This window comes from Spinacia oleracea, chromosome 3 (genome assembly GCF_020520425.1).
Source record: "Spinacia oleracea cultivar Varoflay chromosome 3, BTI_SOV_V1, whole genome shotgun sequence".
Taxonomy (NCBI): Eukaryota; Viridiplantae; Streptophyta; class Magnoliopsida; order Caryophyllales; family Amaranthaceae; genus Spinacia; species Spinacia oleracea.
The window spans coordinates 59,255,249-59,278,413 of NC_079489.1; the positions used below are offsets into that span (position 1 = coordinate 59,255,249).

The 23,165-nt window shown below is 35.2% G+C and overlaps 2 protein-coding genes across 4 annotated transcripts in view; one reads left to right on the top strand and one right to left on the bottom strand.

The window, feature by feature from the left end:
- LOC110784873 (DExH-box ATP-dependent RNA helicase DExH7, chloroplastic) overlaps positions 1–6,548 on the bottom strand; it is a 60,721-nt gene extending 54,173 nt beyond the window's left edge. For 2 of the 3 annotated variants that reach the window (XM_056840353.1, XM_021989320.2), the window contains exons 1-6: positions 6,154–6,537; positions 5,128–5,227; positions 4,791–4,981; positions 1,222–1,275; positions 942–1,098; positions 508–857 (exon numbers count right to left, since the gene is read on the bottom strand). In XM_056840353.1, coding sequence (XP_056696331.1) covers positions 508–857; positions 942–1,098; positions 1,222–1,275; positions 4,791–4,981; positions 5,128–5,227; positions 6,154–6,486 — 1,185 coding nt within the window. In that variant the 5' untranslated portion in view covers positions 6,487–6,537. Of the gene's footprint in view, positions 1–507; positions 858–941; positions 1,099–1,221; positions 1,276–4,790; positions 4,982–5,127; positions 5,228–6,153 lie in introns of all 3 variants that reach the window. The other variant, XM_021989322.2, reaches the window with a different exon arrangement.
- A 2,915-nt stretch (positions 6,549–9,463) lies between these two features.
- Positions 9,464–12,895, top strand: LOC130469718 (uncharacterized). Its single transcript, XM_056839155.1, has 4 exons — positions 9,464–9,584; positions 10,674–11,064; positions 11,720–11,784; positions 12,809–12,895. Exons 1-4 carry the CDS (start codon positions 9,464–9,466, stop codon positions 12,823–12,825), a joined length of 594 nt encoding a protein of 197 aa, XP_056695133.1. The 3' UTR covers positions 12,826–12,895.
- Positions 12,896–23,165: the final 10,270 nt, after the last annotated feature.

The following is a 23,165-nucleotide window of genomic DNA, read 5'->3' on the forward strand; positions in this document are numbered from 1 at the left end:
TACAAAGAAATGGGCTAACTAGTACATATTTATTTGTGTTTCCCCAAGAGGAGTAAACGACACCTTAACCACTTGCTGTTTCCTCAATCCAGTTTTAAATAAAGTTCTATTGTTATCAAACTAGATTAACAAAGTAAAAGATCGAGAAATAATTATGTCAAAAGTCAAATTAAGACGGGTTAGATGATCGACTCAGTCATGATATTTGACCTTAGCGTTGGATAGAGGTACTTCCCGTAGAACCTAAAACATTAACCTAGCATAAACAATATAGGAATCATCTAGAAGGTATGACTAATAACAGATAAAAAGTTACAGTCACACAAGCGAAAGTAAAACTTACTTAGGAAAACAACAAACCTACAGTAGGGATTGCAATACAATGTTCAAGTTGAATGGGTGACACTGAGTGGCAATGATAATTTTCTTGCCAAACAAAATGCACAGAAGTCCAATTAACAAACAAGAAGCCAAGGTGCATACAAAAATTCATGTATTGCAAAGTACCTTTTTCCATATGCCCTCCAACTTTTCCAAGTCTTTGCTAGTTGGTAAACCTCTGGTTTTTGTTTTGTATTGTGTCATCCTGACTTCAGGTGATAAGGCCGCATTATCTGAGTTACCTTCCATGAAAAGGTTAGCAAGCTCGGGATCTTCCGGTTCCTCTTGAAGAGGTGTTAGTGTTACATCATTAACGGGAATTCTTTGAATTGTTGCCTCATCCCCGAAGAAATGTTCTATCCCCACTTTATCACTTAATGAATCATCCATTGCATCTATACTAGATATTCCCTCCTTGTACGAAGAACAAGGTGCCTCCATTTTAGAAATATCAGACATGAGCACATCCAAATACCCTGCTTCGAAAATACAATACTTCTTAGAGAGAATCATACATGTTAAGGAACCCTGCCAAGAATTTGCATACACTGAAGTTCAACCTAAAGCAGACATCTCCTGCTTAAGCATGCGGATTTTATTGCTAGCTGCTTCTTGACTCTTTTTTTCCCCTTTCTCCTTAGCAACAAAAGCTTCCAAACGTGCAGATTGGTACTCCTCAACAATTGTGTCATATGACCTAGGTTCCTGCAAAGCACACTGTCATCATCATATTGCTAAAGCATCTAGTCTAATTAAAAGAGATATCGAAGCTCTCAGTCTTAACTACCAGGATATGAAGACTATGAACTCCAAATGTTGACAACAAAACGTTGTAAATACCTTAATGCAAGAATCTTCATCTGACAGTGTATCTTCCCAATTTTCAGTTTCCATCTGCAAAAGCGATAAAACTTTCAAATGAAAAAAGAAAACCGGATAACTACTTATCTTTTATGCTTTACTATTATGTTAAGCATGCTTCCCTTAACTATATAACTTTCATTTTTTAAGTGTTGGAAACGGAATCAATAAACCGTTTCCATTATCGATTGTTTTGTATGAGAGGTGGAGTAACACATTCAAGTTCCTAAGGTTAAACATACCCATTTACTACCCTTCCCAACCCTATAGTAACAAAAATGTTACCCTCCTCAATGCCCAAGGATCCCTTTATTGCTACTCTATATTCGGGCAAACATGCACTAAAAGTTGGTCTCTCATGCATGTGAGGCCATTTACATTCAGATGCTTCAAACACCAACACATCACCCAGTATAACCCATATACATTCAGATGCAAGTATGAAACAACAAAAACAATCAAGCTTTAGTCCCAAAATGATTGGGGTCTGCTAACATGAACCGTTATAAGTTACCGTTATTTTTTTACCTTCAAATAGCCCACCCTCTACATAAAAAGCCACATGGGGTCTACACCATAGAAAAAAAACGCGGATGCGGTCACCTTTGCGGTAACGGTTGCGTTGTCGCGGAAATCGCTTGTAACGGAAGAATAGAACGGATTGCGGCTGATGCGGTGTGAATTTTTTGAAAAAAAACACATTAGCATGTCTAAGCCTTATTATTACATTTTAAGTCTAAAAGTATTATATTAACACAATATAACCAAATCTATCATAATATGAGTGAGTATTATATTCTGTGAACAAATAACACTCGAAATATCATGTTCCATAAACTACATAACTAATTACAAATTTATTTTTGGTCAATTTGTGTAAAAGAACGTGTAACGGGAAAAAAAACGTCTAACGCGGCGATTCACCATTACATAACGGACGACGCGGGGAGACAGACGTGATTTTTGTCAAACCGTAACGTAACGGGGTTTCGCGGAACGGCAAATTCAAAAGAGGTTACATAACGGTCGTTACGTAACGGAACGGCCGAGTTTTAATTTCATGGTCTACACAATTACATTATATTCATCAAATATAATGAAGATAGCATACCAAAGCTTGAACCTTCCAAATACAAGCTTCTACCACTAGTTCAACTCCAAACCAAGAATATTAAGTTCTGAAAGCAATAAATATAGAAAATAGGTGATTCATGAATTATACGGAAAAAATAGGAAAAAGACAAAAGAAAAAAATTACGTTGCTCACTACATTGCCTTGTAATCCACCCTCTAAATAACACTCTAAATTTTGTTTTCTACATCACCATCAACTATTCCAGCCAACTTCAAACACCAACACATCACCCAGTATAACCCATATACATTCAGATGCAAGTATGTAACAACAAAAACAATCAAGCCTTAGTCCCAAAATGATTGGGGTCAGCTAACATGAACTGCTATAAGTAACCGTTTGCTTATCGTGAAGTAAGAAAAATAAAAGGTTATTTTAAAGAGAGTAAACATGTGGCACGAAAAAGAGAAAAGAAGAAGAAAACAAGATAGGCTTGTTTGATGAAAAGGTGTAAATATGTTTTGGAACACAAAAATAATTAATAATACTCCCTCCATCCCACATTACTCGTTGCCAATGTATAAAAAGGCACATGGCACAACAAGGCGATAGGGGTCCTGGTGCCTAGGCGCAGACATAAGGCGCGCGCCTCATCTAAGTGAGGCGAATATTTATAAAAATTAAATAATCAGTACATAAAGATGAATCAGTTTATTTTCCTTAAAAAAAAAAGATAAATCAGTTTATTTTATAAAAAAAAAATTAAATAATCGGTACATAAAGATAAATTAGTTTATTTTAGTCCACAAAAAAAGATCTTTGTGAATCAAAAGATAAATCTGATGAGAGAGAAAGAGAGGTGGAAGATAAAGATAAGATTTGATGAGAGAGAAAAAAGGTAGAAGATAATTATAAAATTTGATGAGAGAGAAGGAAATGAGAGAATCCTTTCAAAAAAAGAGAGAAAGAGAGCGTACAGCTTTCTTCAAGGAGTGATGATGAAAAAATAAGAGACAGGAGAGAAAGAGAGCATATATGGGCAGCAATGATGCTAGGCCCGGCCGAAGACAATTATGCTTTCTTCTTCCTTTTACTTTTTTTTCTGTTCTTTTTGTTCTTTTTGGACTCTTGGGCCCACCATTTGATTCAGGCGCACAAAGGTGTCGCCTTAGCACCTCAACACCTTATGCGCTTTTTTCTCGCTTCAATCAAATTGCCTTGCCTAGGCTAACCTAGGCTAACTTAGGCGACAGCCGCGACACAGTTGTGCGCCTTGTGCTTATACACTGCTCGTTACACTTCTTTTGCACAACGTTTTAGGTGATAAGTGGTTGTTTGGTTATCAATTGTTATTTTATTTTAAAATTAGATACGAAAGGCATTATTGAGATTTTTTTTTTTAATTGAATGAGAGGGGTGTGGGGACCAAAACTTTGTTAGTGGGATGAGAGAAACAATATAATAATTGTGGGATCATTCCTAATTTGGAAATGTAACAAGTAATGTGGGACAAAAAAGGAAAGTGTAACGTAATGTGGGATGGATGGAGTAATAACAAAGTAGAAAACGAGAGAAGTTTACAAAGAAGATAGAAAAAGGGAAAAGAGAAAGAGAAAGAGAGGAAAAATAAGTCATGTTGAGTCGTCGGCATGTATTATCTCCCTCCACTCCGCCCTATCTAACGCTATATTTTCTTTAATCCAAAAAAAACTCATATCACTCTCAATCACCCTCTTCCATGTTTTCTTTGGTCTTCCCCTATCCCTCACAATTCCATCAATTTGCCACTCTTCTATCCTTCTAACTGGCGCATCATTTGGTTTTCGTCTTACATGGACAAACCACCTTAGTCGATTCTCACTCATCTCATTCTCAATCGGTGTAACACCTACTTTCTTCCTAATCACCTCATTCATGAACAGATCCTTTCTTGTATGGCCACACATCCAACTCAACATACACATTCATATATAAACATAAAAAAGCAATAGGAAAAATCGAAACCACGGTTTGAAACAAACCATGAAAACTAATATGGCTAATTTTGTCATGATGAACTAAACTAAAAGGTAAGCTAACCAGATTTGACTCAAAACAAAACCTAGGCGTTACAAAATATTTCCGAGAATAATGTTGCATACATTTGACTCCCTAATTTAGGGCACGTAGGAGATTATTATGATTGTGATTATGTGAAGAGAATCATAAGTACAATAAATAATTGGTTCGAGAGAGATAGAAACAGGTTGAAAACAAACGTATAAGCTCCAAAGCAGTCAAAAGCCAATTTCCATCTCAAACAAGAGGACATATACTCTAGGCCATTTTAGAAAACCTAAAGTGTTTTAAATCAAGTGGGTTCCAGTATTTTAGTGCACGATTATGCACAGGGCAACTTGGTCTTTTCACAAAATTTATTAATTTTTCCTTGAACCTACATGATTTTGATTCAAAAATGACGGTATCATCCTACCTCTTCCTCTTTCTCCATGTATTGGCGAATCCAATCAGCTTGGGATGGCTCATGTAAAACTAAAGAGTCGTCATCACTTGGACCTTTAGTTATGACAGAAAATTTACGCATTTCCTCCTCGGACCTTGTTGTGGTATCAACTGGGGAATTCCAATTTTCTTGTGCAATAGATACCACACTAATCGACCCTCCTGACACAAAGTAGGCAAAAACATTAGATATTTCAAATTAGAACACCAACTCACTACACTGGGATTCTCGTACTTCAAATATGACATTCAGTATTTAGAATGGTATTTTGTAAGCATCATATGTGAACGTTGTTTATGATAGCCACCTGTGTGTAGAGATAATCCATCACGGAACTTTACAGGTAGTTCAGTCCGAGACAAATTTAAGCACAACCAGTCCAACGCAACTTCAAAAGTTGCACCGTCCTACACATAAGGCCAAAATCAAATGAAACGATTAAATTAGCAACTCTTGAAGGAAGACTTGTTAGTATTCATATGAAAGGGAAGTATGATTCAAGTTAGCACTTGCACGTTCATGCTTTAAGTAAATACATCAGACATATCCTAATTCCTACTACCTCCAATCCATTCTTCATATCTACCGAAAAATAGGGGGGAAATTAATTAGCGATGTTCTGACAGCAAAAACATATACTAATTCATATCCTCCCCCCTCCCCATCCCCTGCCATTGGGGGGTCAAAGATCCAAGGTAAAGATGTATGCAATTTTGTCCATAGGTAGCTCAGACCAGTCATCCGTAATGGAAAAGGTCATGCTCATGGAGTCATGGGTCATTCCCTAACGTGTCCGGCACTTTATGAATCTCCAAGCTATAAAAACTTATCAGAAAGAAGTCATTGAAACTAATTTCCTAAACACCCAAAACAAAAATGAAAAAAATAAGCCTATTAGCCAAATGAAGTTGTGCTTTCAGTGGCTCAGTTCCTCCACCCCGCAGTGAGCTTACAAGAACAATATTTTATTATTCAATGCAACACAGAGTCCGGAATTTTTTCTTCCATCCATCTATAACAATTCGAGCATCCGCGAAATATTCTTTTATACTTCTAAGATAAAACATGGTAACTTTTTTCTTTACTAATAAATTAACAATTAATCACATTGTAGTATGCACTCCATCTCAATCTCATACACTCAAACAACCAATAGAAGTAGAGAACTAACATCAAAATCAAATTCATCAGAGAACACATAATCAAATTAAAATAACAAACAATCACAAAAAATCAACTTCCATTTCAAACAATGCTAAATAAATTGGAAGCGCGCTAAAACAGTTTGATCAACCACAATAATGGAAATTGGAATAGGTTAAAAAATTATGACCTTAAGCGAAGAGAGAGCACGTTCAATCTGATCATCAGAAAAACCTTCGCAGGAGAGATTCTCGTAGATAGATATGAGCTTCTTGGCTTTCTGCGCTTTAGAGAGAGAAAGTGTGTGTGATTCTTCGAACGTCGGCCGGACGGTGGCAGCGTCGCTACTGTTGTTGAGCAACAAGCGGCGCAACCTCTGCTCATTTTCCGCCGACAACTGCACCTTCGGACCACCTGCAGATGATGATGGTTGAGGTTTTTTATTGTTCTTCTTCTGCTGCTGCTGCTGCTGCTGCTGCTGCTGCTGCTGCTGCTGCTGCTGCTTCTTCTTCTTTGGAGCCATTTTGGTTCCTGCGGTTTTTGTTTGGTTCTTCTGATGTTCTGTTATAAGCCCCAGTCCACGAAAATGTAAAATTAAATACTCCTCCCTCATTTAAATAATAGTTTTTCATACATGAGTTCAGACGTTAATATCTCTGATTATGGATAAAAAAAAATATAAAAAATTAATATTAAAAATTATTTATTGAGACGACTCTAATAAGACCTATGCGACTATATTTTTTCTTAAATATAAATCACAAAGTGAAGTCAAAAGAGTTTGTGTGAATAGTGTTATAAACTCAATTGTTTCGTGTAAATAAGAACGGAGGAAGTATTTTTTTGACTTTTACTCCTATATATTTTTTTTCAAGTAATAAAAATTTATTAATCACCAAGAATAAGGTTTACACCAAACACCAAAACACCAAAAAAGCTATAAAAAATTTAAAACAAAAAAAAAAAAAAAAAAAACCCCTTAAACGCCTCATAATCACCTCAATTAAACCTTCTAGGAAGGGTCAACCGGGAGATTCTTCATATGCCGGCAAGATTACACAATTTCTAATAACTTGGGATCACCATCGCATTTACAAGCAACCCTAAAAATAATCTACTAAACACATTACTAGGATTGGTGCAAGCACCTTTAAACACTTTAAGGTTTCTCTGATTCCAAATGGCATAAACAGCTTCAACAAATAGCATTCCGTGTAGCTGATGCTTGCCTGTAATCCCCCGTAAATTTATAAATTTTATTAATATATTTTAACGTATATTATTTATATTTAAATAGAATTTATGAATTTTAAGTAATAAATATATAATGTAACACCCCGACAATTCTCTCTTTTCTAAAATAATAATATAAAACGTAGAGAATTATCAAGGCATTATCGCCCGTGTGAAAACGTAACGGCTTATTCAGAATTTTGCAGCGGAAAACATAAAACTAACTTCAGGTTTATAAATAATCGATTACAGATTTAGTCCAAAACCCATTTAACTGAAATAAGGAAATACGAATAATACGACAAATTTCAAATTTAAGTTAACAACCAAATCACTTAATAAAGCAAATCTAACTACAAGCTCTCTAATCCCGATCCCCAATGATGCATCATCTTCAAACCTGCAGATGGACAATGCTTATTGATCCTTAGAGACTGCTCACCAAGATTGGGTCATCACAGGATCAATAAGGCATAGCCATGATCAACATGCACAAGCAAAAGCACGTAATCAGCAAAGCTGAGTACTACATACTAAATCAATAATAATCCTAACATGATTCTATTAAACGAACAATCCTAACATGGTACTAAATAAAACATAAGCAAGGATAATCAAGATATATTGACTTGAAGACTATGTTTGACTGAACTAGACTTTTGTATCATTAACATTATTTAAATTGAAATAGTCAATGGACTGAGTTGTCTACTAGAAACTTCTTCTTCACTAAGGAAGACGAGGTACGGGCGCGACTCCGTAAACCCCAATGACCTGCGATATCGAGGGACTTTTAAATAAAAATAGAACCGGTGATCAATCCGGCCCCAGAAAAAGCCATAGGCGACCCATGACCCCAACTCCTGATTGTCCGTCACTTTAGACGTGCACAGTCTAAAGCTATTGCTACTCATGTTCACTTTACATGACTTAACTCTTAATACTTGGTTATGACTCATCAAACATAAATATTATATTCAACAAGTAAACGCAACTTCTTCTATCTTTGAATTAAACAAGTGATCACAGAGACGTCACACAAGACTTATTCCAATTAATTCAACCTTTCCTTTAATACTGATAAACCCCTCTATATGGGTATAAGGTTTCAACTTACTAAACAAGGTCCTCGGTCCTTATAAAGTAGTGAAAAGCTAAAAGGGAACACTGAACAATCGATCTGAATCAACATATATGATAATTTAATGTTCCCAACCAACATGTTCGCATCAATCATCCATACCAACATGCTATAATTCTCATAACGAAATATATATGCTTAACATGTCCATCCAACAATATTAAACATGCACTTTCAACATAATCTAGTTCATCAACAATTTCAACATAACCAAGTTCCTTAATCATTTCAACATAACGAAGTTCATGAATCATTTCAACATGGTTTCCACAAATCACACTCATTCCAAGCACACAGGTATGTACGTACCTTGTGTAAACAAACTGATAGGCCACTTTAACGAAAAGTCGCCTAAGGAGAATTCTCCTCCTAAAACAACCAACAAATAATCCCAATCAATTTCTAATCATTGGCAACCATAATAAAGCATTCTAAATGCATCCTAAACATATTTAGAACATTCCCCAATATCAAAACTTAAACCTTTGATTTCCTAGCATCATAATTATTGAATTAGTGATTGAAATTCGTTGAAAACTCTTTGCAAACATCGTACTTTAAATTTTCAGCAATATAAACTCGTTTAAAACTTCGCCAAGGCCAATTTAACATGCCTAGTACGTTGAAACAATAATTTTAATAATCCACAAACGTCCTACCATGATTTAAAACCATTAAAACCTTAAAATTCATACTTTAAATAATTCAAATTCTTATTTCAATCAAATTATATAATCTGAAAATTAAAAATTTAATTATGCAAAACATATAAATATGAAATTCATAATTGAATCATAAAACTATAAATTTAATTCAAGAAAACATAAATTAAATTAATAAAACATAATTAAAACCCTAACTTAAACATTATTAACAAATCTGAAAATTAATTAGTTTATAATATCAAACATAAAATCTGAATTCTAAATATACATCATTAAAACTAATAATTTAAACAATTAAAACATTAATTAATTTATTAAAACATGAATAATAATTTAAATAAATTGAAGGGGAAGAAATAACCAAAAGAGAAGAGAAAGGCTGGCCGGACAGTGGCGGCGCGGCGCTGGGAAGCAGTCCTGGGCAGCCTGTGGTGGCGTGGCTGGCGGCTGCACGGTGGGTGATGGTGGTTGTTGCGCGAACAGGTGGTGGTCAGCCACAACAATCGAGAAAAGCTAAGACGAAAACAGAGAGGGAAAAGGACGACGAAGGAGAACTCGAAGGAGGCTTACCGGCGGCGACTGGTTGGACGGTGGCCGAGGCAAAGGGCGGGGCTTGCGGCGGCTGCCGGTTCAACACAACCAAATAGTGAGAACAAAACCAAGGAATAAAGAAAACGGGGAACGAAGGAAGAGAACGACAATGAAACAGGAGGAGGAGACTCACCGGCGGCGAGGAGACCGGCGGCGAAGAGACCGACGTGAAGGAGGAGAGGAACGGCGAGGAGAGAGAGTGGAGTTGCTGGTGCTGCTTGTCGTGCGTGAGATTGGAGGAAGGGGAGTAGGGGTTTGATTCTTTTACATGAATTAGAAAAGAGAAAGGAGTATTGTTTTGGGGTTTTACTGGTTTGGGCTTTGCCTAATTGGGCTAGGATTAGGATTTGGGTTTTAGTGTTTGAGTAAAAATCGAATAGAATTGTTTTTCCGAATTCAACGAGTTTTTCCTAATTCAAATTCTTTTCAACATAAATTCTAAAATTATTCTTGATTGCACAATCGCTAAAATATTTAGAATATATTTAAATAAAATTAAATATACATTAAATATATAAATATAATAAAGTTCAAAATCGTTAAATATTTAGAACGTACTTAAAATAAAATAAATATACGTTAATTATATATTTATTACTTAAAATTCGTAAATTCTATTTAAATATAAATAATATACGTTAAAATATATTAATAAAATTTATAAATTTACGGGGGATTACATATAATTAACGTATATTTATTTTATTTTAAGTACGTTCTAAATATTTAACGATTTTTGAACTTTATTATATTTATATATCAAATGTATATTTAATTTTATTTAAATATATTCTAAATATTTTAACGGTTTGTGCAATCAAAAATAATGTTTGAATTTTAAGTTGAAAAGAATTCGAATTACGAAAATCGATTGAATTTAGAAAACGATCTCATTCGGTTTTAAATTCAAATCCTAAAACTAATATCCTAAGTCTAGCCCAAATGGGTAAAGCCCAATAGTATAAACCAATAAACCCATACTCCCTTCCTCTCATTCAACTTCACGTGAAAACTGAAACAAAGCAAAAACCTCCTTCTCTGTTCTTCCTCCTTCACGTTCGTTTGCTCCTCCTTGCGCAGCCACCACCTCACCACCATCGGACGCCGCCTCCGTCGCTGGTAACCTCCTTCTTCTTCGTCGTCCTTCTCCTTCCTCTCCTTCTCTGTTTCTTCTTCATCCCCGTTTTTCTCCCCTCCTCAAGCTTCTGTTTTTCCTTGCACAGCCGCCGCGGCCCAGCTGCGACCACCAAGCCAACCGCACCGCACCACCTGCACCTTCGCCGTGGCCCTGCCCATTCGGCTTGCTCGTCCCTCCTTCCTCCTCCACGCAAGCACAGCATTCTCTTGTTTCGGTTTGTTTGCGGCAGCCACCACCACCGCACGCACCACCAGGCCTGACAACCTCCGCAAGCCGCCGCCTTGCCGCCGCCGTGATCTGTCCGCCGACCAACCCTTCCCTCTTCTCTTTTTGGTTATTTCTTAAACCCTAAGTAACTAATTATTTTAATTTTGTTTATTAAATTAATTTATGTTTCTTGAATTAAATTTATGATTTTTATGATTAAGTTATGAAATTTCAGATTATATGTTGTTGAAACTAATTTAATTATTTTCAGATTTGTTAATTACGTTAAGTTAGGGTTTTAATGGAGTTTTAATAATTTAATTCATGTTTCTTGAATATAAATTATAAGCTTTTATGATTAAGTTAGATTTTCAGATTACATACTATGCTTAATTAATAATTTAATTTTCAGATTACATAATTGAATTGAAAAAAGAGTTTTTAATTATTAAAGTGTGAATTTTTAAGGTTTTTAATGATTAAATCATAATAGAATGACTATATATTATTAAAGCTATTATTTTTACGATTTTAAGAACGTTGATTATGTTTTGTGGACGTTTGAAATTATTCTATATTGCTGGAAATTTTAAAAGGGATGTTTTATTGGAGTTTAGAACGTTTTGGGATCATTAGTTTAATAGTTATTATGCTTGGAGATTATTTAATTAAGTTTCGATATTGGGGAATGTTCTAAATAGGTTTAGGATGTATTTAGAATACGTTAGTGTTGCTGTAAATTATTAGGAATTGATTTGGGTACGTTTCTTGATTGTTTTAGGCGGAGAATTCTCTCTAGGCGACTTTTGAAAGTGTTAAAGTGGCCTATCAGTTTGTTTACACAAGGTACGTACATACCTGTGTGCTTGGAATGAGTGTGATTTGTTGAAACCATATTGAAATGATTCATGAACTTCGTTATGTCGAAATGATTAAGGAACTTGGTTATGTTGAAATTGTTGATGAACTAGGTTATGTTGAAAGTGCATGTTTAATATTGTTGGATGGACATGTTAAGCATATATATTTCGTTATGAGAATTATAGCATGTTGGTATGGATGATTGATGCGAACATGTTGGTTGGGAACATTAGATTATTATTTATATATATTGATTCAGATTGATTGTTTATTGTTCCCTTTTAGCTTTTCACTACTTTATAAGGGCCGAGGACCTTGTTTAGTAAGTTGAAACCTTATACCCATATAGAGGGGTTGATCAGTATTAAAGGAAAGGTTGAATTAATTGGAATAAGTCTTGTGTGACATCTCTGTGATCACTTGCTTAATTCAAAGATAAAAGAAGTTGTGTTTACTTGTTGAATATAATATTTATGTTTGATGAGTCATAACCAAGTATTAAAAGTTAAGTCATGTAAAGTGAAAAAGAATAGCAATAGCTTTAGACTGTGCACGTCTAAAGTGACGGACAATCAGGAGTTGGGGTCATGGGTAGCCTATGGCTTTTTCTGGGGCCGGATTGATCACCGGTTCTATTTTTATTTAAAAGTCCCTCGATATCGCAGGTCATTGGGGTTTACGGAGTCGCGCCCGTACCTCGTCTTCCTTAGTGAAGAAGAAGAAGTTTCTAGTAGACAACTCAGTCCATTGACTATTTCAATTAAAATAATGTTAATGATACAAAGGTCTAGTTCAGTCAAATATAGTCTTCAAGTCAATATATCTTGATTATCCTTGCTTATGTTTTATTTAGTACCATGTTAGGATTGTTCGTTTAATAGAATCATGTTAGGATTATTATTGATTTAGTATGTAGTACTCAGCCTTGCTGATTACGTGCTTTTGCTTGTGCATGTTGATCATGGCTATGCCTTATTGATCCTGTGATGACCCAATCTTTGGTGAGCAGTCTCTAAGGATCAATAAGCATTGTCCATCTGCAGGTTTGAAGATGTTGCATCATTGGGATCGGGAATAGAGAGCTTGTATTTAGTTTTAATTTGCTAAGTTGACTTGAGTTTGTTTAATTTGACTATAAACTTGTCGTACTATTTATATTTCCTCATTTTCTTTTATTGGTTTTTGGGATTAAACCTGTAATCGATTATTTATAAACTTAAAGTTCGTTTTATGTTTTCCGCTGCAAAATTCTGAATAAGCCGTTACGTTTTCACACGGGCGATAATGCCTTGATAATTCTCTATGTTTTATATTAAAATGTTGTTTTAGAAAAGAGAGAATTGTCGGGGTGTTACAAAGTGGTATCTAGAAGCTAAGGTTTTACTTTAATAAATTTTTAGGCGCCTAACTATCTAGTTATTTAAAATAAATTTCTTAAAAATCGAGATTCTACGTATTATAGTGTTCAAAAATTGGTACTTTTTTTTTGGGGGGCCGATTTCATTTTACCTTGTTTGAAAGTATACGATATTCCTTATTTACGTTCGAAATCAAATTATTTTTCCAAGTTAAAGTGATACTTTGGACATTTTTATTTTTTTTATTATTTATTATTCAAACAAATAAATAAAAATAATATGAATACATTTTTTTAAAAAGGAGTTCAATTTTTTTTAATCATTTTGTTTCAAGATTTAGAATTCGTTAATTAGGAAATATAAATCTTTTTCGAATTAATAACTTTATTTTCTAATTTATTCGCTACGCATTTCCTTAATTTATTTTACTTTATTTATTTTATATTTTTATTTATGTTATTATTCTATGTTATAATTTTCTTATATTAGCGTCCTTTTACCTTGTTATTTAAATTATTTCAATGCTTTAGCTTATGAGAGATGGGTAGTATAAAAAGGGCATATAAGATAGAATTATATGTGCATTAGTGGCTAGTCAACGCTAGCATTAGAAATTGATTGTTATGTACGCGCGTGTGCTAATTGTTTAAGTGTTACATTTACAAGTGCATAAAGAATTGTTTGATTCCACCAAACTTATCGATTACTGAACCTTGTTTATGTTTTGGCTGGAAAATCGTTAGTGAGACCTTGAATTGTTTATTTCAGGAATAAAATGTTTCTTTCCAAGTATACCAATATAGGATCCTTCGAGAAACTTGATATAGAAACCCCAGATATTTATGTGAAGAAAATTGTGTTTGGATGTGAATATTATGCTAAGGTTCAAGGGCAACCTATCTTAATGAGAAAGGATATCATAGCAGCCACTATCATTAATTGCTTACCTAACAAATTTCCATACCTAGAACTCAAGGAAAAGTTTAAAGACATGCATTCTGATAATGGAACTCCAAACTTGGCTAAGTATGGAACTTGGGATGGTAGATGGAAATATGATTCAGAAATTCTGACCACCGTTATTGAAGCGGCAGAAAGTGGGTTTAGAGACGGTAAAATCGTAGGGAGTCATGTTGGGGATTCAGTTACAGAAGAACCTATGGGAATTAATGTAAATAATGACCTAGAGGAAAATGATGTAGCTGTGGAGAATGAGAATGTAGGTGTTGAGGCAGAGAATCCTAACCCAGCGGCTCATGAGCCAACCATTGAGATCTCTAGTGATTCGGATGCAGAGTTCGAAAGTGAACAGGAGATGGCAAGTGAGCCTAATCAAGATGAAAACATGGGTGAAGATGCAAACCCTGAGGAAGACCCCGATGAAGACCCTGAAGAAGAGTTCGATGATCTTGAGACCTAAATTTCACTCCGCAAGTTTCAGGAGCAATGGAAAGGCAAAAGGCCACAAATATTTTGAAGTCATAAATAGTTAATTAGCACTTTTATGTTTTAAAGAATAAGTAGCAAAGCTACAACTGTTTAAGGTTTAAGTTTATTGAAGTTTGAGATGTTCTTTATTATTTTCAATGATGTAATAAACCTCTATGGAGTTAGCAATAAAAGTTAAAGTTTTCAAGGAATTGTTCTTTATTCTATTTTGAGGATTCCATAATACCCCAACCTCTAGGTAGTACGTCATGGATTAATTGTTTGCATACTCAATGTGAATTGTGGATCAATTTAATTGCCACAATAATATTAAATGATGAGCACATAAAGGAAGTGAGGGCCAATCTAGACCCTCATGACCAATATAATTCAAAATGTTATGCCTTACGTGCAGTGTGAATGTCTTTCGTGAACTATTGAGGATGAGTATTTTTTTTAATGATTATTGCATCTTGTAGACGATCGTTGCACATTTGTAAACGATTGTCGTGCCTTCGTAAATGATGTGTATTAATGTGAACATTGTTGGTTGAGGCGATCTTTATGGCCAATTCAAGTATTAAATTGTATGGGATAACGTATAAGTGATGTTTCAAACCTAAAGTAGAGTATACTAATTGCAGGTCACGTTCTAGAATGGCTAACAACAATGATCTAGCTGCTGCAATTCGCCTCTTGGCGGAAAAGCTAAACCAGGAGAGAACTGAGCGCCCCGACTCTGCGGGGGAAATGTTTGAAAGACTTTCTAAGGTTAAGCCACCGTATTACAAGGGGCAAGCCGACCCAACCTTCCTGGAAAACTGGATTAGGGAGTTTGAGAAACTATTTGAGGCTGTAAGTTGCCCTGGGAGTATGAGAGTAAGTCAAGCTGTCCTTTACCTGAAAGATGAGGCTGACCTTTGGTGGAAGGAAAATGGAACTAGACTAAGTGCTGCTGAGGGATTCAATTGGGATTCATTCATAGTTGCCTTGAGGGGGAAGTTTTATCCTCCTTTTATGAGAAAGCAGAAAGCGCAGGAGTTTATCAACCTTAGGATGGGGAATATGACTATTGCTGAATACTATAGCAAGTTTATAACTTTATCGAGGTTTGCACCTGAGGTGGTAGCTACTGAGGAGCTAAAGGCTCAAAGGTTTGAGCAAGGGCTGACTGATGAAATTCAACTGGGATTAGGTGGTGAAACTTTTACATCCTTAGACATAGTGTACGGGAGAGCTGCTCATATTTATGGGCTACAGTCTAGAAGGGACAAGAAAACTGTGGTAATTGGGGAAAAGAGAAAAGATTTTAATGCTGGGGGTAACCAAGAAAACTTTAAAAGGAATAGAAACGGAAATGGGAATGGAAATGGAAATTTCCAAGGAGGAAACAATCAGGGGCACCACAACAACTCGAACTCATCTGAGAGAGTGCATCATTGCAAGATGTGCAGTAACAATCACCCTGGTAAGAACTGCAAAGGAGAATTAGTGACCTGCAACTATTGTCAAAAAAGGGGACATAGGGAGTATGAGTGCTTCACTAAACACAGAAAGGAACAAAATAGTAATGGAGGTGGAAACCAAGTGAGGTTTAACCAGTCTGGAGGTCAAAATTCAAAGCCTGGAGGGGCACAAAACAATCAAGAGAACTATAATAAGCCTGCAAATGATAACAACAACCCGAATAAGGCTCCAGGAAAGTTGTACATGATGAATCAGAATGAAGATGAACGATCTGCCGATATAGATTCTGGTACTTTTTCTATTTACTCCGCGCAAGTTAAGCATTATTTAGTTCGTGGGTGACTTGTTCTTTTGTTTCGTCATCTGTTGTGAAAAGTCTAAAGTTAGTAGTTTTAATGAAATAGGAATTTTGAGAATAGAATTCGTCGAAAGAGAATTTTGGTTAGCTATTCCCTGAGGTGAGTTACGAGGGCGTAACTCGTTTTCTTTAAGGGGGGTAGAATGCGATAGAAATTCGCGCTTTTCACCTATTTTATGGCATTTTTATGCATTTGTATGCTTATTTTAGCAAATTTTACAAGTTTAGGCAAGACAAATAGACTCTCCGCATAAGAAAAGGTGTTCATGAGTAACACAAACAGCTTTGAGTTGGCAAAAGAGTGCACATAGGTGGCACAAGTACTTCTCTAGTAAGAATAAGTTAAAAGCTTTTGGGGAAAATGTGGGAAATTTCGTGTCAAGTTTCGGGACGAAACTTCTTTTAAGAGGGGTAGATTGTAATCCCCCGTAAATTTATAAATTTTATTAATATATTTTAACGTATATTATTTATATTTAAATAGAATTTATGAATTTTAAGTAATAAATATATAATTAACGTATATTTATTTTATTTTAAGTACGTTCTAAATATTTAACGATTTTTGAACTTTATTATATTTATATATCAAATGTATATTTAATTTTATTTAAATATATTCTAAATATTTTAACGGTTTGTGCAATCAAAAATAATGTTTGAATTTTAAGTTGAAAAGAATTCGAATTACGAAAATCGATTGAATTTAGAAAACGATCTCATTCGGTTTTAAATTCAAATCCTAAAACTAATATCCTAAGTCTAGCCCAAATGGGTAAAGCCCAATAGTATAAACCAATAAACCCATACTCCCTTCCTCTCATTCAACTTCACGTGAAAACTAAAACAAAGCAAAAACCTCCTTCTCTGTTCTTCCTCCTTCACGTTCGTTTGCTCCTCCTTGCGCAGCCACCACCTCACCACCGTCGGACGCCGCCTCCGTCGCTGGTAACCTCCTTCTTCTTCGTCGTCCTTCTCCTTCCTCTCCTTCTCTGTTTCTTCTTCATCCCCGTTTTTCTCCCCTCCTCAAGCTTCTGTTTTTCCTTGCACAGCCGCCGCGGCCCAGCTGCGACCACCAAGCCAACCGCACCGCACCACCTGCACCTTCGCCGTGGCCCTGCCCATTCGGCTTGCTCGTCCCTCCTTCCTCCTCCACGCAAGCACAGCATTCTCTTGTTTCGGTTTGTTTGCGGCAGCCACCACCACCGCACGCACCACCAGGCCTGACAACCTCCGCAAGCCGCCGCCTTGCCGCCGCCGTGATCTGTCCGCCGACCAACCCTTCCCTCTTCTCTTTTTGGTTATTTCTTAAACCCTAAGTAACTAATTATTTTAATTTTGTTTATTAAATTAATTTATGTTTCTTGAATTAAATTTATGATTTTTATGATTAAGTTATGAAATTTCAGATTATATGTTGTTGAAACTAATTTAATTATTTTCAGATTTGTTAATTACGTTAAGTTAGGGTTTTAATGGAGTTTTAATAATTTAATTCATGTTTCTTGAATATAAATTATAAGCTTTTATGATTAAGTTAGATTTTCAGATTACATACTATGCTTAATTAATAATTTAATTTTCAGATTACATAATTGAATTGAAAAAAGAGTTTTTAATTATTAAAGTGTGAATTTTTAAGGTTTTTAATGATTAAATCATAATAGAATGACTATATATTATTAAAGCTATTATTTTTACGATTTTAAGAACGTTGATTATGTTTTGTGGACGTTTGAAATTATTCTATATTGCTGGAAATTTTAAAAGGGATGTTTTATTGGAGTTTAGAACGTTTTGGGATCATTAGTTTAATAGTTATTATGCTTGGAGATTATTTAATTAAGTTTCGATATTGGGGAATGTTCTAAATAGGTTTAGGATGTATTTAGAATACGTTAGTGTTGCTGTAAATTATTAGGAATTGATTTGGGTACGTTTCTTGATTGTTTTAGGCGGAGAATTCTCTCTAGGCGACTTTTGAAAGTGTTAAAGTGGCCTATCAGTTTGTTTACACAAGGTACGTACATACCTGTGTGCTTGGAATGAGTGTGATTTGTTGAAACCATATTGAAATGATTCATGAACTTCGTTATGTCGAAATGATTAAGGAACTTGGTTATGTTGAAATTGTTGATGAACTAGGTTATGTTGAAAGTGCATGTTTAATATTGTTGGATGGACATGTTAAGCATATATATTTCGTTATGAGAATTATAGCATGTTGGTATGGATGATTGATGCGAACATGTTGGTTGGGAACATTAGATTATTATTTATATATATTGATTCAGATTGATTGTTTATTGTTCCCTTTTAGCTTTTCACTACTTTATAAGGGCCGAGGACCTTGTTTAGTAAGTTGAAACCTTATACCCATATAGAGGGGTTGATCAGTATTAAAGGAAAGGTTGAATTAATTGGAATAAGTCTTGTGTGACATCTCTGTGATCACTTGCTTAATTCAAAGATAAAAGAAGTTGTGTTTACTTGTTGAATATAACATTTATGTTTGATGAGTCATAACCAAGTATTAAAAGTTAAGTCATGTAAAGTGAAAAAGAATAGCAATAGCTTTAGACTGTGCACGTCTAAAGTGACGGACAATCAGGAGTTGGGGTCATGGGTAGCCTATGGCTTTTTCTGGGGCCGGATTGATCACCGGTTCTATTTTTATTTAAAAGTCCCTCGATATCGCAGGTCATTGGGGTTTACGGAGTCGCGCCCGTACCTCGTCTTCCTTAGTGAAGAAGAAGAAGTTTCTAGTAGACAACTCAGTCCATTGACTATTTCAATTAAAATAATGTTAATGATACAAAGGTCTAGTTCAGTCAAATATAGTCTTCAAGTCAATATATCTTGATTATCCTTGCTTATGTTTTATTTAGTACCATGTTAGGATTGTTCGTTTAATAGAATCATGTTAGGATTATTATTGATTTAGTATGTAGTACTCAGCCTTGCTGATTACGTGCTTTTGCTTGTGCATGTTGATCATGGCTATGCCTTATTGATCCTGTGATGACCCAATCTTTGGTGAGCAGTCTCTAAGGATCAATAAGCATTGTGCATCTGCAGGTTTGAAGATGTTGCATCATTGGGATCGGGAATAGAGAGCTTGTATTTAGTTTTAATTTGCTAAGTTGACTTGAGTTTGTTTAATTTGACTATAAACTTGTCGTACTATTTATATTTCCTCATTTTCTTTTATTGGTTTTTGGGATTAAACCTGTAATCGATTATTTATAAACTTAAAGTTCGTTTTATGTTTTCCGCTGCAAAATTCTGAATAAGCCGTTACGTTTTCACACGGGCGATAATGCCTTGATAATTCTCTATGTTTTATATTAAAATGTTGTTTTAGAAAAGAGAGAATTGTCGGGGTGTTACATTGCCAGACTTCCTTCTACAGGCAGATGCAACAGCGTGCACTTCGACATCAAAATCCATAGGGGTTCTATTCAACTGTAGCATCTGCAAGACACTAGTCCAAATATGAGCAGCATAGGGGCAACAAAAAAAATAAGTGTTGTAGTGTTTCATCTGCTCCAGAAGAGAGGCTGCAAGTGACTTCAGATATAAGACTCCATTTTTGTAGTCTATCCTTGGTAGCCAATCTATTTTGCAAAGCTAACCAGGCAATGAATTTACTTTTTGCAGTAGCTAGCCTTGTTATTACATATCACCCTTTTCCAGGTAACAGACTCAAAATCTCCCTGTAACTTCTAATAAAGTTTCTTAATAGAGAAATTATCATTCTCTAAACAAGCTTGAAAACCACCTGCTGCACTAAGAACATCCCTCCACTCCATTATTTTCCTCAAAGACCAGGAAATGCCTTTAGGAATCTCCATATAGTCTTATATATTAACTAGTCTTATATGCACGTGATGCGTGCGAATATAAGAAATAGATTTGTGTTATTACATTTAAACCTGAAATAACACGTAAAAAATATAATATAAATGTGATTCGTGCGTATATAGGAAACAGATAAGTTAGATACAGTCGAACGCATATAAACAGATTGATTAAAATGGTAAGAATTTATTTAAGGGGTATGTAATCCCCCGTAATTTATTTATATATTTTACGTATATTTAGTATATTTAAATAAGAATTTATGAATTTTAGAAATAAATATATAATTAACGTATATTTATTTATTACATTTTTAATATTTTCAATGATTTACGAAATCAAAAATAATTTTAGAATTTTGTGTTGAAAAGAATTTGAATTAGGAAAACTCATTAAATTCGGAAAAACAATCCTATTCGGTTTTACTCAAACACTAAAACCCAAATCCTAATCCTAGCCCACATAGGAAAAGCCCAAAATAAAAACCCATACCTTCCCTTACTCTAATTCACGTAAAACCCAAAGCAAGCCATACACTCCTCTCCCTCCTTCAATCTCACGTACAGCAACAAACCCTCATCCCTCTCACACTGCCGTTTTTCTCTCTTCCCTTCACGTCCGTCGCTTCTGCCAGCCGCCACAGCCACCGGCGAGCCCTAACGCCGGTAACCCCTTTCTCCTTCTTCGATCTCCTTCTTCGTTCTCCTTCTTTTTCTCTTTTCGTTCTTGATTTTTCGTTGTTCTCGCCATTAACTCCTCCCCTTGTTCGTTTCTCACAAGCAGCCACCGCAAGTTGTCGCCGCCGCCACCACCAGCCGGCACGTCACCTCTCACTCACCATCGCCGGTAACTTATCTCCTTCCTCTCCTCCTTTTCTTTCTCTTTCGTCTGCGTTCCTCCCTTTGTTTAATCGCAGTTATTCTTTTGTCAGCCAACACCGCGAGCACCGTGAGCCGCAACCAACTCCACCCTTGCTCACAGTCGTCGCCACCCTCGTAACAACCTGCCGCCGTGACTCGGTTCGCCGGCCGCCCATCCCTCCTCTTTAGTGGGTTATTTCTTGAACCCTAAGTAATTAAATTAAATATTATAATTTTATGTTATTAATCTAAGTTATGTTTAATTAAATTGAATTTAGAATTTCTATGATTTAATTCGAACTTCATATTTTTATATTATGTTTAAATAGTAAATTTAATTTTCAGATTATCTAAATATATTGAAATAGTGATTTTGATTATCTAAAGTATGAAATTCAAGGTTTTTATGATTGTAAATCATGGTGGGACGAGTATGCATTATTAAATGTATTGTTTCGATGTACTAGGAACGTAGATTGGCCTTGGTGAAGTTTTTAAATGAATTTATATTGCTGAAAATTTAAAGTACGATGTTTGCAAAGAGTTTTCAACGAATTTCAATCACTAGTTCAATAATTATGATGCTAGGAAATCAAATGTTTAGGTTTCGATATTGGGGAAGGTTCTAAATATGTTTAGGATGCAATTAGAATGCTTCATGATGGTTGCCAATGATTAGAAATTGATTGGGATTATTTGTTGGTTGTTTTAGGCGGAGAATTCTCTTTAGGCGACTTTTGAAAGTGTTAAAGTGGCCTATCAGTTTGTTTACACAAGGTACGTACATACCTGTGTGCTTGAAATGTGTGTTATTTGTTGAAACTAAGTTGAAATTGGTTGATGAACTTGATTATGTTGGAATTTCATGTTTAATATTGTTGGATGGATATGTTGAACATATATATATTTCGTTATGAGGATTATAACATGTTAGTAGATGATTGATGTAAACATGTTTGATGGGGAACACTGGATTATTTTATATATATTGATTCAGATCGATTGATTGTTGTTCCCTTTTAGCTTTTCACTACTTTATGAGGGCCGAGGACCTTGTTTAGTAAGTTGAAACCTTATACCCATATAGAGGGGTTGATCAGTATTAAAGGAAATGTTGGATTTAATTGGAATGGGTCTTGTTTGATACCTTTGTGATCACTTACTTAATTCCAAGATAAAAAACAGCTGTGAATAAATGTGGATTGTATGCCTTATGTGATTGTTGAGTCATAACAGAGTTTCAATTTGTAAATCATGTAAAGTGAAACTGAGTAGCAATAGCTTTAAACTGTGCACGTCTGAAGTGACGGACAAACAGGAGTTGGGGTTCATGGTGGTAGCCCATGGCCTTTTCTCGGACCGGATTGATCACCGTGTCCTATTTTTATTCAAAATTCCTCGATATCGCAGGTCACTGAGGTTACGGAGTCGCGCCCGTACCTCGTCTTCCTTAGTGAAGACTTCTAGCTAGAAAACTCGGTCCATTGACTATCTCAATTAAAATAATAATATTATTATAAAAGTCTAGTCCTGTCTGGCCTAGTCTAGTCAAGTGTGGTCGTCAAATTAACATGTTTGGTCTGCCCTTATTTATGTTCATTAGTATCATGTTAGGATTGTTCGCTTAATAGTATCATGTTAGGATTATTATTGTTTTAGTATGTAGTACTCAGTTTTGTTGATTACGTGCCTTGTTTGTGTGTGTTGATCATGGCTATGCCTTATTGATCATGTGATGACCCATCTTTGGTGAGCAGTCTCTAAGGATCAATAAGCGTTGCCCATCTACAGGTTTGAAGATGATGCATTATTGGGATCGGGATTAGAGAGCTTGTATTTAGTTTTGTTTTGTTAAGTGATTTGATTTATCAATTTGGACTTGAAATTTGTCGTACTATTTATATTTCTTTATTTTCGTTGATTGGTTAAATAAAAAAAATTCGGAAAAAACTAATTAAATTAAATAATAATCCAAACTTTTTAACTTATTTCAAACGACCCATAATAATTGATATTTGACCTTTAAAATATTGA